This window comes from Myotis nattereri, assembly GCF_964212035.1.
Source record: "Myotis nattereri genome assembly, chromosome: 8".
Classification (NCBI taxonomy): Eukaryota; Metazoa; Chordata; class Mammalia; order Chiroptera; family Vespertilionidae; genus Myotis; species Myotis nattereri.
The window spans coordinates 10,454,801-10,471,606 of record NC_138083.1 but is presented as its reverse complement, the minus strand read 5'-3'; the positions used below and the strand labels follow the sequence as shown (position 1 = coordinate 10,471,606).

General features: G+C 48.5%; 1 protein-coding gene across 3 annotated transcripts in view; it reads left to right on the top strand.

Annotated features, from left to right (window-relative positions):
* Positions 1-5,295: 5,295 nt before the first annotated feature.
* TSHZ2 (teashirt zinc finger homeobox 2) overlaps positions 5,296-16,806 on the top strand; it is a 433,168-nt gene continuing 421,657 nt past the window's right edge. For all 3 annotated transcript variants that reach the window (XM_081096969.1, XM_081096970.1, XM_081096968.1), the window contains exon 1: positions 5,296-6,227. In XM_081096969.1, coding sequence (XP_080953095.1) covers positions 6,188-6,227 — 40 coding nt within the window. In that variant the 5' untranslated portion in view covers positions 5,296-6,187. The remainder of the gene's footprint in view (positions 6,228-16,806) is intronic.

The following is a 16,806-nucleotide window of genomic DNA, read 5'->3' as shown; positions in this document are numbered from 1 at the left end:
GAACATGCAAACTCCACACAGACATAGGGAGAACATGCAAACTCCACACAGACATAGGGAGAACATGCAAACTCCACAGAGACCTGGGGAGAACATGCAAACTCCACACAGACATAGGGAGAACATGCAAACTCCACACAGACATAGGGAGAACATGCAAACTCCACACAGACATAGGGAGAACATGCAAACTCCACACAGACATAGGAAGAACATGCAAACTCCACACAGACATAGGGAGAACATGCAAACTCCACAGAGACCTGGGGAGAACATGCAAACTCCACACAGACCTGGGAGAACATGCAAAACTCCACACAGACATAGGGAGAACATGCAAACTCCACACAGACATAGGGAGAACATGCAAACTCCACACAGATATAGGGAGAACATGAAAACTCCACACAGACATAGGGAGAACATGCAAACTTCCACAGAGACTGTGGCCCTGGCCAGAATCCTTTTCCTTTTCTTCCTCATTTATGTCATAACAAAACAACATTGGACAAAACGCTGAACAAAACACTGTTATTCCAGGGCCTGCCATACTGTGCTGGACGTGGGGATACAGAGGTAAATAGAAGTTACATTTTAAATAGGAGAGACAGATAATGAACAGGCAAATATGGGGTGTCCAAAAAATTGTGTACCTACTTTTTTCTGATAGCTCAATTGATGTTTCCTTCTTTTTTTCCTTCCCCAGATTTAACCCATTGGAATTGATCATTATTCAAAGTGAGTATACATTTTTGAGACACTCCGTACATGCAAAAGCTACTTCCAGGTGGTGTGCCTGCCCTGAAGGATGAGAGGAAGACTGGGACAGAGAGCATAGGCAAAAGGAGATCGCATTTGAGTTTAGAGGGGGAAGAGCAGAACTGGGGGGAGGAATCTGGCTGGAGGGAAAAGAAAATTTAAAGCTGTGAAACATATTCTACTGGAGGCATTCTGGTGACTGAGATAACCTCCCTTCACTCCAGCATGTCACTGGCTACCCCACGTCCAGTGATAAGGGCAGTGGCTAGCACCAGGTAGACATTGGCAAATATTTGTTTTAGTTGCACTGGGTTGGAACTCAGTGGCAAGGTAGGAAAACTAACCAAAAAAGTCAGTATGATGCCCTACCCGGTTTGGCTCAGTGGCTAGAGGGTCAGCCCTTGGACTGAAGGGTCCTGAGTTGGATTGCAGTCAAGGGCATGGCCGTTGGTTGCAGGCTCAATCCCCAGCCCTGGACAGGACGCATATGAGAGGCAACCCATCCATGTGTCTCTCTCACATCGATGTTTCTCTCTCTGTATGTCTCTCCCCCTCCCTTCTACTCTCTCTAAAAAATAAATGGAAAAATATCTTTGGGTGAGGATTAACAAAACAAAATCAGCCTGATAAGTATGTGCTTTAATTGAGGCCGTCAGATGGCTTCTCAGCAACACTTGTGAGTGAATCCAACAACAGCTGCCCTGGCAGTTAGTTCCTTGCATGTGAGAACTACTCGCTCTATTCACTTGTTGCAAAATTCAACTTTTGCACAAGTAAGGCTCCTGTGCCTGGCTCCTTATCAGAATCAGCTGGGAACTTCTAAAATTTCAGATTTGCTGACCACACCCTGGGATCTAATTTAATAATTCTGGGGTGGGGCCTGTGCCTCTTTATTAAAAAGTAAAAATCCCCAGGTGATTCTGATGCTGAGATAGTGTGGAGATACTGTTCTTTCTGGAAGATCCAGTGGAGTCATCCCAATCCATTCATGCTGTACACAGCCCACAGTTTGAGTGTTGGTTCTAGGATGTGATGTTCCCTGAAGACACAAGCATAGCATCATTCCAAGCCACCAATTCTTGGAAGAAGTGTCCAAAAGTGCTAGCGTCTGTGGTTGAGAAACACATTCTGCAAATTCCAGCCGTGCCTGTTTCTATCATCTTTCTCACATTTTGCCATCTCCACACCCCACATTATTTATTCTCTATCATCCCTTCACTATATCTAGTCTTTAAACCTTTACATTATATCAAACTTTAGGTTGCTCACATAAATGGAGATCAGTATCTTTCACCAAGATAGAGGTAACCTTTAAGTGAATTCAATAAAAACAAACCATTTTTTTTTTTTTTTAGTCTAGCCAGGTACTCTTGTCCCTTCCCAGATTCTAAGCCTGCGATCTATGGTTTATTGGTTGAAAAGTAAAAGGTAGCAATTGTTTGGCATAGAAGACACACTAGCCCCAAAAAGACTTTCTCAGCTTGAAGGGGAATAACTTTTCCTGTGTGGGTCAGTGTGTTCCAATGTCATATCTAACCACTGAACAACACCTGGGCACCAGTGTGTTCAGCATCCTACTGGAGTAGCCAACATCTTTGTTGATAACCAAGCTAAATATTCTACAATTGTAGCAGCAGGAAAATAATGCAAATGAATAAAAACACTCCGGAAGACGGGGTCCAAGAATGTGTTGGTAGCCAGCTGAAGGATATGTTTAGCACAGGTATTGTAAGCCCCCTACCCCGTTACATAACCACCTACTGAGAAAGAGGAGAGGTTGGCGTAAACATTTGGAGAAGAATCCTGGGGAGAGGCCAGGAGAGGCTCTAGCCCAGAATCAACTATTCCTGTCCATTCCGTCTAGATTCTGTCTGAGCCTGGGTCCAGCCCCCGACTTCCCTCTTTCCTGGTTCTCAGCCCTTTGGCTATCATTTCAACAGAAGCTTTTTGAAGGTAAGGACCCTATCTTACGCATTTCAGCACCACCTGTGTTCAGGGCAATGCCTGGCGCCTAAGCAATATGGTAGATGTTTGTTAAATGATTGAATGTAATGTGAACACCAACCCCCCGGGCATGGCTTCCCTAGCACCGGGAACAATCACCATGAGTGCCTGGTCTCCATCTCCGCCGGTTCAGGCCTCAAGCCTCTCCCTCCCGACCCTGCTACTGTGTCCTTGATACAGAGGCCGGTGGGGCTTTACTCACCGAGCCCTGGTCCCTAGCACAGCACCCGGTAAGGCATACTGGGTAATTAGAATTAATTAGAGTTAATACCCTTGTGCTGACATTGTCAACTATGAAGCAGGGTTTTGTCTGCCTTGGTTGCTTAAGGACTAGGCTGGGATTGGGCGGGGTTGGTTTTGGGTGGAGGCGGCTTGGGTCCCTTAGGGTAGGTGAGTTAACAGCTTGTACCTTTTACAGGAGGAGGAGAAATGAGCTTTTGCTCCCCATGTGGGGATGTTCAAAATGATCAAGCGGCACTTTGCAAACAGTGACAATAACAGGTTGTGGCTGACTAGCAAGATGGGGAAGTTATCTTTCCTATAGCCCCAAAGAACAGTTAAGAAAAATGTTTGTGGGAACTAGTCACCCTTGGTAATTCCCCTTGAGCGAGGGCTAAGTTGGTTGGTGGGTGGTTTTTGGTGGGAGGTGTCCCAGGTGACACCGTTCGGGCCTTAGTTCTGGTGGGTACACGTGGGGGCGGTAGCAAAGAGCTGGCATAGTGACACCCCATAACAATGACCCCATAACAATGGCACCCGTTGAACTCCTCAATTATATCTAAGCCTGAGTTGGCTTTTTGGTCACAATGTTGGGTGTGTCTGATTCTCCAAGAACAAAGGTGTTTTTAGCAGAAGTTCCCAAACTGGAGTGAGCAGGAGATTCGCTGGTGAGGTGGGACTGCTTGTTCAAGGAGCAGAATCCTAAGCTCTCACCCGAGGTCTCTGATTCCCAAGGTCTAGGGCAGTAGTGCTCGCCCAGGGGCAATCTTGCCCCGCAGGGGACATTGGGCAATGTCTGGGGACAATGTTGGTTGGCACACGGGGGTGAAAGGGCCTGGCACCTAGTGGGCAGAGGCTGTGGATGCTGCTAAACATCCTACATCGCACTGAACAGCCTCCACAACAACAACAACAAATATGGCCCTGAACATCAATAGTGCCAGAGTCAGCTCGCCTCGTTCTAGGGTTGAGCCTCAGGATGTGCATCTCAACAAGGGCTTCTGGGAATTTGACTCGGGAAGTGTTGCCTCTTTATTCAAAGGGCATCTCTGTTAGTGCCCCTTTTGCTTAGAAACCTCCATATTGAGGACTCAGTTTTGACTTGACTCTCCCAGGAGCCCTGCCTGATAACCACCCTCTCTTCCTCCACATCCCGGTTAACTACCCTCCTAGTCCACCGCCCGCCCAGCTGGCATCACTGGCCCCCTTGTTGTCAGACTCTCCCGCAGGAAGGAGGGTTTCCTGAGACCTGGCCCAGCACCTTGGAAGCGCAGGGCCCAGAGCAGGGCTCAGTCACCACATGTCCTGCAGTCTGCCTCCGCCTGACTGACACCTCCTGCCTTGAGTCTGCAGCTTCCCCTCCTTCAGAAATTACCTTGTGTATTTGGTTGCTTTTCATTCATCCAACCAATATCTGACTGGGCACTTACTCTGTGTCTTGCTCTTTGTCATCATTGGGGAGGTAACAGTAAACAAAAAAGGAAAAACAGAGAAACGGGGTGGCGAGTATGTGTGTGTGACACTGTAAGTAAGGCAGACCTCTGGGGGGGAAGTGAGAGTTCAGCAAGGACTGGATACCTGAGGGCAACCAGGCCGCTCCCGCATTAAAATATAAACACTAAGAGGACCAGTTTCTTCCCTTTCTCTCGTGGCTGCTGTGTCTCCAGAACAGGCACATAATAGGTGCTCAATAAATACCATTTAAACAAAACAAAGAGAGGAATATGTGACTAAACTCTCATGGAGGCCGATGGGAGATTTTTGTGTTTATGACTATCCACTGATTAACAAGAACGGGGGAGGGACAGGGCCATCATTAAACTTAAGGGGGTGGGGAGGACATCTTTGTGGCCAGATTAAGAGACTAGAGGATGGAGGTCATCACCAGATAAAGGGCCCTCCCCCTTACCCTCCGAAGCAAATCTAAGTTCTCAGCCTCCGAATATTGTCCCTGGTCCCTGCTGGTTGGCTGGCCTGCCCCCCCTGCAGCTTCCTTCCCAGCTTCCAGTTTAGCCATCACCCTGCCTCCTTTCCTCCCACATCCCCCTCCCTCCTCCCCTCCTCCCCCAGAGCTGTCCCTGAGCCTGGTGGGCAGGTACTCACCCTGGGACCAGGGCTCCCTGAAAACAGAAGCAGGGGCAGGGGTGCCAGCCCGCCCCGCCCCGCCCCCAGCCCCGCTCCCTGGTGGGACACTGTCCCTTTAATAGACTCCTGCTGCCTGGCGCTCTGCGGCTGGGGAGTAAATTTCTCCCTGTCATCAGGTCGCGGGGAGAGGAGGAGGAGGAGGAGGAGTTTGTTAATGTTCAGTTTGTTCAGCAGGATCGATGTTTGCTGGCATCGCCTCGCCCTGTCTTGTGTGTGTGTGAGAGTGTGTGTGTGTGTGTGTGTATGTGAGTGTGTGCATATGTGGGGGTGTGAGTGTGTGAGAGGAAGCGGGAGTGCGTGCGCGTGTGAGTGTGTCCGCGTGTGTCTGTGTGTGAGTGTGTGTGTGTGTGAGTGTGTGTGTGTGAGTGAGTGAATTCCAGATTTTCTGTCTTTCCCAAACCCGCGCCTGTCCTCTCGCGTATCACTCACAGCCGGGATCTGACAGCAGCCACAAACCTACAGTGAGTGATCGCTCCCCCCAGCGCGGATCCGCCATAGAGATCGGCCAGGAGGAGGAGGAAGAGGAGGAGGTGCAGGAGGAGGGAAAGGGGCGAAGGAGGAAGAAGAAAAAGAAGAAGAAACCACTACCTTCCCAGGATCGCCTTTTTTTTCCTTCCTTATCTTTAGGCGCGCGTGTGCGTGTGGCGCGTGTGCGCCCCTCGTCCCTTCCATCCGAACCCGGTCTTGGATGTTTAATAAAGAAATCAAGTGTCTCAACAGTCACAAAAAAAAACCAAAAACAAAAAAAAATATCCAAAAAAGCAAAAACAAAAAGAGAGAGAAAGAGAGGAAAAAAAATTCAAAACAAACAAACAAACAAGGCACAGCCAACCTCTACTTCAAACCAGCCGGCACAAGCCACCCCTGTCTGCCACCCAGGAGGGGGGTCGCGGCCCGCGGTGGAGGAGTTGCAGGGGGGATCGCCAGGGGGACAGAGGCCGAGACGCCCCAGGAGCCACCGGGCAGGAGGCGGAGGAGACCCGGCAGGCGAGCGAGACCGCGGGCCCCGCGCGCGGCCGGGGCTGGGGCGCCAGAAGTGGGACTGGAGCGAAGTTGAGAGATGCCAAGGAGGAAACAGCAGGCACCCAAGCGGGCGGCAGGTAAGAGAAGGCTCCGATCCGGGGCTGCCCCTCCGCCGCTCTGTGCGCAGAGCCCCTCGCCGCCCTCCTGGCCCTGGTGCCCAGGATGCCAGCCCCCCAGCTTCCTGGGGAGTCGCTCCTGGGTATCCCTCTCTGCCCCGAGGATAACCCCGTCCTCTCTCGCCTTCTCAGATCTCCGAATCCTCCCCTCCGCAGGCTCTGGTGGGTGGGGGTGCTATCCCACCAAGCCTTCCCTCCTTAAACTTTTTCCCTCTACCCTCTACCCCACCCCTAACTTTCTCCCAGTCTCTTTCTCGCTTCTTGGGCCAAAGTTGGGCTGAGGGTTTGGGGTGCGGAGTAGCAGACAGTCCTTCCACCCCCACCCCCCATCCCTCTGCGTGGTCAGTGCCAGGGCTCCTGGCCTGGAGGGACAGCGGTTTCCTCTCCCTGGGGTTGGGGCACTGGAGTGCGAGCCCTGCCCAAGCCTGGGCTGCAGGCTGGCTTTGGGGTGAGCAATGGGAGTTTAGCTTTGATCACCAAGGTGGAAAAAAACCGCTTCAGGAAACGCAGGAACCTTTGAATATGTTTGCTAAAAGGATCCACGTTTGGAAATCGAATCAACACTCTCCCTTCTCTTAAGGGGGGTGGGGGTGCCCCATAGAACATTGACACAGCTCTGGTTTTTCTTTGCCCAGAGTGAGTTGCAAACTTTGTAAATTGATTTGTATGGTAGGAACTATCCCATCTAATCTTCACTTACCACCATCCCACCTCACCCCCCCAAAAAAAGAAAGGAACAGGTTAATGGATCAGTACAATAGACCTGCTAAAGGATTTTTTTTTTCCTTTTGGGTTGCTTAATTGCTTTTTTAATAGTATGCTGGGGTTTTGTTTCTCGGAAGTGTAATATGAAAGTTCATTTTTCTCCTGCCAGACCCACCCACTGAAAAATCAGCTTTCCACTTGATTGCTAGTTTTGATTTGACATTTGATTGATCACCTGTCATCTCGCTGCCTTTGATCTATTCATTCTTGATATATATCAATAAATCACTCACCATGGTAACTCAGAGTGCCAGTGACGCAAGCCTTGCCCTCTGGATTCAGAGCCAGACATGCACAATTATTATCTTGTTTGGCTTTTAATGTGGGCGTTTTTATTTCTTTGTGTCCTTTGGTTGAATCGGGGCTCTAGCAAAAAGCTTCAGTTGTTTTTTTTCCCCGTGTCTGTCTTTACCCTCAAGCTTTAGGCAGCATCAGTGCAGGCTGGTCCCCGGCGGACCCACCACCACATTTCCTTCTGTTTCTACTCGCGCAAAACATGGGAGAAGTTCGGTGGAGCACTTTCCTAAACTTTGCAAAGCCACCCTCAGAACAAATCCAAAGTTAGCTCCAAATCTGGGCAGAGTGGGTGTTTGTGTCTGAACAGGCTGGACCACCAAGCTCATCCTCCATCGTGGCCCGGTTCCAGCCCGAATGGCAGTGCATGTGCTTCGAGATATCCACAATTATCTTCCCTTCTGAGCGCAGAGCTGCCGCGTGGAGATTGCATGCGGAAATATCACTTATAAAGCTTTGATTCGTGCATTTCCCGATCGTTTCCCTTAGAGCAAAATAATTAAAATATTTTAGCACGATGCATATTTAGGACCTACCTAGTGAGTGAGGTGATCATTTTACAACTCGACCTCTTTTGAAAACAGTGTCTCTCTCTGACCCAGGTCCCTTTCTACATTGAACTGACTTATTTCTTAAACTTAGATTGCTCTGTGATCTGACAGCTTTTGGGGTGCACCCTGGCCTCTGGACTCGGCAGAGTAAGCCTGCTCTGTCTAGTTCTGGCAACACAAGTTTAAGTGTAGCTAGATTATTAGAGATAACGTCCTCATTGTTGTCCCAAAAGAGAACCCTGGGCAGCAATCCAGAAAGAAGTGATACTGCCCTGAAAATTACTCTTTTTTCCCCCCTTGTTGTTCCGGTAAAGGCCATCAACCAACTAGGCAGTAATTTAAATTACCAGAATGACTGGACATGTCTCCTTTGGTAGTAAGCTCATTACAAAAAGTGCACTGCTCAGAATTGCACTACTTTGATTATAATTATTTTCTGATCAATGAGGATCCAGGTGTACGTAACAGACTGCTGCATCACATTATTTAAATCAGGTCCTTTCATTAAGCTGATACCTCCTGGTGCTGGCCTGCCTGTGTACTGTGGCGTGCGTGTGTGTGAGAAAGTTGTGACTATAGTTTCAATTTTCTGGCCTATTGTATTCCTCCTGTCTTTAGATGTTTGTTTTCATGGTTTTTATTATTTTCACTGAAACCCTTGTCAAGCTGAAAGGGAGTAATTCACTTCATACACAGCGAGCCCCTCCCGCAGTATTTATTTGCACACATATGAATAAAGCGGGCATTTTCGCACGCAATGCTTCTCTCCCCCGAAGTCATCGATGCTGTGCTGTTTTGGCCGAGGTGGCTATTCCCGAGGAAAGTTCGCTACTTTGGGATTCTTTAGCCAGTTAACGTGCAGCGGGAGGCAGAAGGTGGGTCCTAGGAGTAAGGCCATCCTAACTGGTATCACAGCTTAAAATTAAACACAAAGCACAACTGTAAGTAATTACTCCCAGGGCCTGATGTTGAAAGCGTGATTTCCAGCTTGATTAATGAATAATGTAAGATAGAAAAAGCCTGTGAGTGAATCCGAGCTGAGACTCTCCTTCCCAAGCCCTGTGTGAGGCGATTGGATGCCTTTGCATTATTAGTTTTAAGTTCCATGTTTCAAGGAATCAATTAGCGAGCTTTCTAATAAAGCAGGGATCCAGAGAGAAGGAGTGAGATGATACAATGGTGGGGGGTCTTAGTCCTCATTTGTCATATTCCTCCCCCCTCAAAGGGAAGTGATCTGAGGTAGACAGTTCTCTTTAAGGAAACGGCTAAGGCAGAACATTTCCCAAATGTCGTTCTTCCTGACTTCCTAAGGCTGTGCTGTTCTACCATACTGTTACTTCGGGCAAGGAAAACAAAGTTTAGAAAGCAGCCTGCGGAACCCCAGGTGTTTGTGGAAATATTGCAGAATTCTATGCGGGCATCTCCCCCCGCCCCCCGCCCCCCGCCCCCCGCCCCCCTGTCCATTTTAGGGAAGATGGAGAAGATGGCAGGAAGATAAAACAAAACAGAACAGTATTTGGCTTTGTTTGTATTTTGCAGGATACAGAGTAGTTCAAAATTTTAAATTGTAGATTGACACGCTACCGGGTCTGTTTTCTACAATCCATCGCGGTCTCTGTACACTCACGTGTAATACATATTTTATTTCGCCATCCCGAACTATCGTTTTCGTGTCATGCCAGCCGACTGCAGGACAACGCAGAATATTTGGGGATCGTCTCCAGGCGAATATCTAATGCGTCTATAAATGATAGGATTCTGCTCCTGCCCACCCAGGGAGATGAAACACTCCTTCTTGCTGACTCTCACAAGCTCTCTGACGACCCAGATCTCGGCAAAGTCTGGCAGGAAGGAACAGCCCCCTCGATTTATTGTGTTTATTTACTATGGAGATGAATAATGCAGGTTTTGTTTGCATGGATGTCCTTGTGTAGCAGTAAACATGAGACTATTAGCAATCATTACTTAAAAGTTGCAATTTGCACCTTAATAGCACAGGTTATTTACATGGGAAACATTCAGCAGGGACCATCAGGGTACCGCAGTGGAGAGGAGAGATGGCCTGAGCAGTCTGCGTTCGGCCTCGCGACAGCCAGCGGTGGCTGGATGCACCCGTGAGGTCTCAGGGCGGGAGGGGGCAGGGGCTCAGGGGGAAGCTTACCTGTAATTCACTGGCAAGTGGGATGAGATTCAGGAGAGTAGGAATTGGGGTGGAGACGGGACCCTGGACCTCTCACTTTGTTTAAACATACTTCCGAAAGCCAAGTTCACGTCTTGGAGATGTAAATACCACATGCTATAGACCCCCTTCGCTTACTCAAACAGCATGCATTTAACAGATGAATGGGAATAATGAGCACACGCACCCCCCCCCCCCCGCAAACACACGCACAGGGGGTCAGCGACATGAACTGTCCTGGCTGGTCTGGTTATTTAAGGCAGATCCCTGAACAAATGAAGGACAGATGCCTTACATGTGCAGCCTCCACACAGTGTTTTGGAGGGACATCGATTACTTAAGTGGTCTCCTCCCCAGCCCCGTCCTGACTTCCCTCTCCCACCCTCGCCTCACCCTTAAAGACTCAGATTGAATGGGACGTTTCAAAAGCCCATTTGTTTTAGGCATTTATTGATTTCATTTTTAATCTGCCATATCAGGACACAATACATTAACCCTAATCAGCAGATTGCAAGTGACAGGGAGTGGGAGTGGAAGCAGGTAAGGGAGGGGGCGCTCTGAGAAACTTCTGGACAGTGAAGCTCCCCTTGAGGTTGGGGGTCGGACACTGGGGCTTACTTTTGAGGAGGGCCGGAGCATTCCTCAGAAATACTGTGCATCTGTTTTTCTACCAGCCGTCTGGGTTCTACTGCGAGATTCTATTGCTACTGTCAGGGGAAACTTCACACCCAACAAATACCTCCCAGGCATCTTTAGCAGATCTGCCCCTTGAAGCATCTTGCCTTTTGTCACATTCCCCAACAGAGGGTTATGCTATCTTTTATCTCAGCTGACTTCTCACTCCTTTGATGGAATTTCTCCAACTGGATAATACCTGGGATGATCTATTTATCTTCCCAGTGGCTTGGGAATTGTACTCTCAATTGAGCAGGTTTTAAAGGGGCACCCGAGCCTGGCATTCTTCAAGGCAGGGGATATGATGCACTTTTGCTCCTGGCTGGGGCTGAGCTTAGGAGAATCCGCCAGGAAGAAAACCCAGGCCCTGTCCATGTGGGTGCCGGGGCTGTAATCAGCTGACAGGACCCGCGTTAACTACGCTGGGGGCAGCTTCCTTTCCATCCTGTGTTTGTACTATCAATTTTATTTAGGTATGTCATGGTCTGGGAAGACTCAGCCACTATTTCAAAGGCAATGCCTGTATCCACCCAAGTTCCTTTCAAACGCGCAGAATTGCTTGACAAATTCTATATTAAGACCAGGCATACACAGAGTATCATTTTCGTTTGATGCAAAGTCAGTTGGAAATACATTAAACTAACGGTTAGAGAGTGTCTTGCTTCGCTTCCCCGAAGCAGTGCTTTTCATTACCTATTTAATTACACTCAAATTGAGCGACTTTTAAAAAGAAAAAAAAAATATCACAGTGGTATTAAAGGAAGCTTGGCACACAAATAATCTTATTGCTTCTCAAGTTGAGAATGCCGTTATATTTTCATTTCTTTGGGAGAAATGTATTTTCATTTTCTAATGTTGTGATCAATCCAGAGTGCGTTTTCTGTCGTCTTGTCTCTACCTTCCTACAGCCTGCTCAGCCTGGAGGAGGTTTTCCATATCCGATTTTCAATAATTGGCACCAATTTGTATTTTTTATTATTTTAAGTTGTGTAAGTTCCATTTAAAGTTAGAAATTCTCTGGTTCCTTAGGGGGACCCTTGGCAAACAGCTCCTCGCTTGTGAGCGAGCTTAGTCATTCTAACCACATAAGAACCAGCCTCGTTGAGGTCCATTACCTGGATGTTGCAGTAAGAAACAGCGCCGTGTGCGACAGGCCCCTGTCATACAGCACTGTTTTCACCGGTTTACAATTCCTTCTTCTTCTTCTTTTTTTAACTACTACTGACCTCTCTGTCATTTGCTTTAGGAACTTTATTTTTATTTTTTTCCAGAGAAAATAGCCTAGGGATAGCATTTAAAGTGGGTTTCAAAATACGCTGGGTCTTGAGGAAGTAATAATACAAACTAGACACTTTACAGCCCCAATCTCCACTCCTGGACTATGTCCGCAGACTCCTGGGCAGGCGTCTGTGCAAACACATGGTTCCGAATCTAACTTGGTCATTAATGAGTATCTCTAGCCGTGTGGCCGTATTCGTGTTGCTCATTTCGTCGGAGAAGCCATCAGGAGAGTATCGGACGCGGGTCCTTTATGAAGACACCGAACACATATGCAGACACACAGAAAGGAAATCTGAGATGCATGCGGGACTTGCTGAGATATTTATTTTCACAGCAAACTCCATGGGTGAAATGATCCAATCATTCGGAGCGATTTGAACGTCTTTAAAATAGCCATGTGCCGTTTCCAAGTGTTGCCTCTCTCGATCTTTTCACATCCCACCACATAAAAAGATGTCCTCTGGGCATCCTCAAATATTTTGTGATGCCAAAGCAATGCCTAACATTGTTTAAAATTTTAGAATTTAGAATTCAGGAGGCATGGCTAGGTAATCCTATTATTAACGTACTAGTATTTAGCTCTGCTTAACAACCGGGAAGGGCACAATGCAAAAGTTTTAGAGACCATGAGCTTGGAGAAATTACACGGGGAAAAGAAATTCTTGGATCACATTTGAAAGCATTTGTCTTGAGTTTTGCTCATCTAAACAAGGGCTACCTTTCTACCTGTGCTGGAATGCTACTCGGCTGTTAAAACACAGACACAAAACTATTGGTTGATGGGTGCAGCAACCCGGGTGCATCTCAAGGTTGATGGGTGTTGATTTTAAAAAGTCAATTCCAAAGGTAGCACATATGATATGATATGATTCTATGTATATCACATTTTGAAATGACCAAAGTACAGAGAATTAGAACAGATAGCCAAAAGTTGCCGCGTGGCAAGAGGTTAGGGACTGAGCGAGGGTGTGATGAGGCAGGGGGCTGGGGAGGAGGGTGGGCAGGGCTGTGAATGGCCAGAAGGAGGAGTCCTTGTGGTACTGGAATGTTCTGTATCGTGACTCTGGTGGTGGATACGCAAGCCTACACAGGTGATAAAATTTCACAGAACTAAATACACACAGAGACGTGCACATACGCACATGTAAAACCAGTGAAATCTGAGTCACGTGAGTGGATTGCTCAATGTTTAGTTCCTCCTTTTGGTATTGTTCTATATGGTTTTGTACCCAGTTAGGGGAAACTGGTGGAGGGCTACATGGGATGTCTCCGAATTATTTCTTATAACTGTGTGTGAATCTGCAATTATCTCTAAGTAAAAAGTTTTTTAAAAAGAAGAAATGGGGTAGGAGAGGCGGACAGAGGCACATCACGTGTGGCCTTTGAGATTTGCTTCTCAGTGTGGTGGGACGCTACAGGGAGGGGTTCGAGCAGGGAAGCCATATGATCTGGCTGTGTTACTAGCAGAACGTAAGCACATGTGGTATTTCAATGCTGGTGTGGACTTGGGCATGTTGGCCCAGCCAATTGACGTACTGGGCCCTCCGTGATGGTGAGGAGGATGCTCAGAGCCATAGAGGAGGCACCTGGAGATGACAACAAGGGCCCAGCCTTTATGGAAGAAGGGCTGATGCTCGGATGGGTGGCATCAGTGAGGCTGTGGAAGGGCAAATGTGAAGAGCCCCGCAAACCTGGGATCCAATTGCAACTCCTTCCTGCTTCAGGGGAGTTCCTTAACCTTGCTGCACCTCAGTTTCCCTATCTGCCAAGTGGGGACATGATTGCTCCCCTCACATTGTGGTGTGACAGTGAGATAATGTGATGTCTGTGAAACCTTCGGCGCTGTCTCTGGCACTTACATTGCATCTTCTTCATTTAAAAAAAAAATGGTTTATTCTCTTTCTCTTTCTTGTTTGTTTGTGGTTGTTGTTTTTTCTGTAGGAATTCCAGGAGAAATCTAGACTCTTGAATTAGTTCTTGGTACCTATCAGGCACTAAATAAATATTTCCTGATGAATGAGTAAATGAGGCTGTAAATAAATGAATGAATAAATAACTTTAATTACTGTATTACTTTGTATACTAATTAATTACTTTTGAGTATAAGGATCTCTTTTACACATCTAACATTTTTTGGCAGAACTCTACCAATCATGATCATGAATATTTATCAATTGAGGAAATATTAATTACAAAGCCTCAGATTTTAGTAATAAACTTGTATTTTCTTCATCGTGTCCCCATCTGCCTTTAACTGAGGAGCAGTGAATCACCCTTTTGCCGTAAATATTGTTTATTCATCTTAGAGGCAATGCACGGCTGGTGTTGGGGAGGGGTCAGGATCCTCACTCAGGACCAGAGGTCACCTCCCCTCTCCTCCCTGCAGGTGCTCTGCCTTCCAGCCCAGCAGCCTCCAGGCGCTCCCAGCCTCCCAGGGTTTGGCAACTGCTCACCTCCCCCACCTGCAAACCTGGGCTCATCCCCTCAGGCCCCAGGCACCAAAGCTTAGGGGTTGTTAAGCTAATAGGAGAAGGCTACAGGCTGTTTCCTGGTAACGCCTTCTTCACGCTTTAATTGTCACCTTCAGATATGCCTGAGAGAGGGAAGAGGAGGCTGGCTGGTGCCTGTAAAGGTGTATCTTAGGACAAAGAGATTGGGACCTCAGGGAGCATGGGGGTGGGGGTGGGGTGAGGGAGGGAGTGGATTTTCTGCTGTCTTCGAACCGGTATTTAACCAATATTCCTGAAGCTGTGCTGTGGACCGGGTGCTGTGGGGGTGCCAGAACCCAGCCTTGAGCAAGCCTGACCCAATGGCTGCCTCCTTGGAGCTGGCATTCACAAACCAGCACGTCACAAACCTGCCAGCAGATATCTGTCACAGCGTGCCAAGGCGGAGGGTCAAGGGAGGCAAGTGCAACCCTCAGGGGAGGGCATCCTGCATTAAGGTCTGAGCAAGCAGAGCGGGGGGCGGGGGGGGGTATGCAGTGGGGTGCACTGGAGGAGCAGCCAGGAGGCCAGGGTGCTGGAGCGCAGGGAAGGAGGGTGAGGGACAAGGACAGAGGGATAGGGACAGGGACAGGGGTCCTAGTGAAGCAGGGAGCCTTGGAGGACAGGGAGCAGAGAGAGACGGGATCTGACTCAGGTGTGTTCAGGATCATTCTGGCTGCCATATACTCACCAGGGACAAGCAGGTGGACCACCTAGGTGGCTCCAGGATCAACCGGGTCAAATGCAGGTGATGACTTGGGCCAGGATGATGGTGGGGGAGATGGGAGACTTGGTCAACAGGTAGATAGGATGTGTGGAAAATTGCAGGTACGAGTGGAAGGAAACTGTAAATAATAATTTTAAAGAGCTGTTTGTCCTATTAATATTTTCTCTAATTCTTTCTCTTCTCTCCTCTTGTTATATATTAGGTAGTTACTGCAAATTGTCAGTCTGTGGTTTTCTGAGCCAAAGGGGAGAGGAGGAAAAGTGTTGGGAGCTGCGTTTATTCTAGACTTGCCTTTCCAGGGTGGAGGCCACTCTTTACAAAGCACATTTCCTGGGGCCCTGAAAGCACCACCCCCCCCCCCCACCACCACCTCCCCATCTCCCGAAGACAGTATAGCACCAGGCCCCGAGCAGCCTCTGCACTCAGACAAGGGCTCTGTCTCCCCTGCGCCCCCTCCTCTGGCTGTGACCTCACCCATTCTCCTCCCAGGCTTCCAACGTCCTCATTAGCAAACCAGATCCACTGAAAGGCCTCTCCGTGGGTTTTCACAGGGATTCATTGAGATAATTCAGATAACATGCTTAGCCCATGCCAGGTACATGGTACGTGGTCAGTACATTTGAGCCCACATTAACAAGTGAATCATCCCTCTCAGGCCTTGATTTCCCTATGGGTAAGTGGGATCACTAAAGCCCCACTTCTGGGTTCCGGGGAGGAGCAAATGATTAACCACCGCAGAGCACTCGGAACAGTGTCTCACACACAGTGAGCGCTCAGTAAATGTTAGGTCACTAAAACCACCACCGTGATGATGAGCTTGTGACCCGGAGGAGATGTTATGTCACCTGCTTTATGAACACAACGCCCGGCAGAGTTGGTGCTGGGTAAGCATTGTTTGAAAGAATGCCATGGTTCTTAGGAGTCAAAGTGAGGAAACCCAAGGAGAGGAGGGTACCTGTGAGAAGGAGGGAGCGGAGACCACTCACCTAGCCACCGTCTTCTCCATGGAAGCTCCTGTGCCCGCTCCCCTGCCAGCCGGCCGCGCTCTGTGCGGGGTACCTGGAGGCAGGGCCAGCCCTGAGCGCTGTGAAGCCAGGGCTGCCCCGTCCTGGTGCCGATAGTTTCCAGCGCCACCGAGTCAGGCCCACGTGGAAAACAATGTCCCCTCTGAACACGGGGTCAAGGCCCGAGTTAATCCGTGAGGAAGCCTCGTGGGGTGTTCGCCCGTCTTACACATCCTCTTGCACATGTTGATCAGAAAGAGCAGACCTCAGCTTCAGAGACATCCAGTGGAAAATACAATAATAACACTGCATTGTCATGGTCCAGTGATCATCCCTTATGGCAAATAATGCCGTTTCCACTGGCTGCAGTGGCATAAAATTTCATTTTCAAATAAAAATATGTACGTAAATAAAAGAGGGAGTTATTACCAGGAAATGAATTGAAAAAGCAACAGTTGGGGGGAGGATGTTGCCACACCATGATGAGGATGGGCCCGAATGACGACATGTGAGGACGCTGGAGACGTGCAGGCCTGGGCGGGGCAGGGGTTGGTGAACCAGCTGTGAGCAAGGTCTGC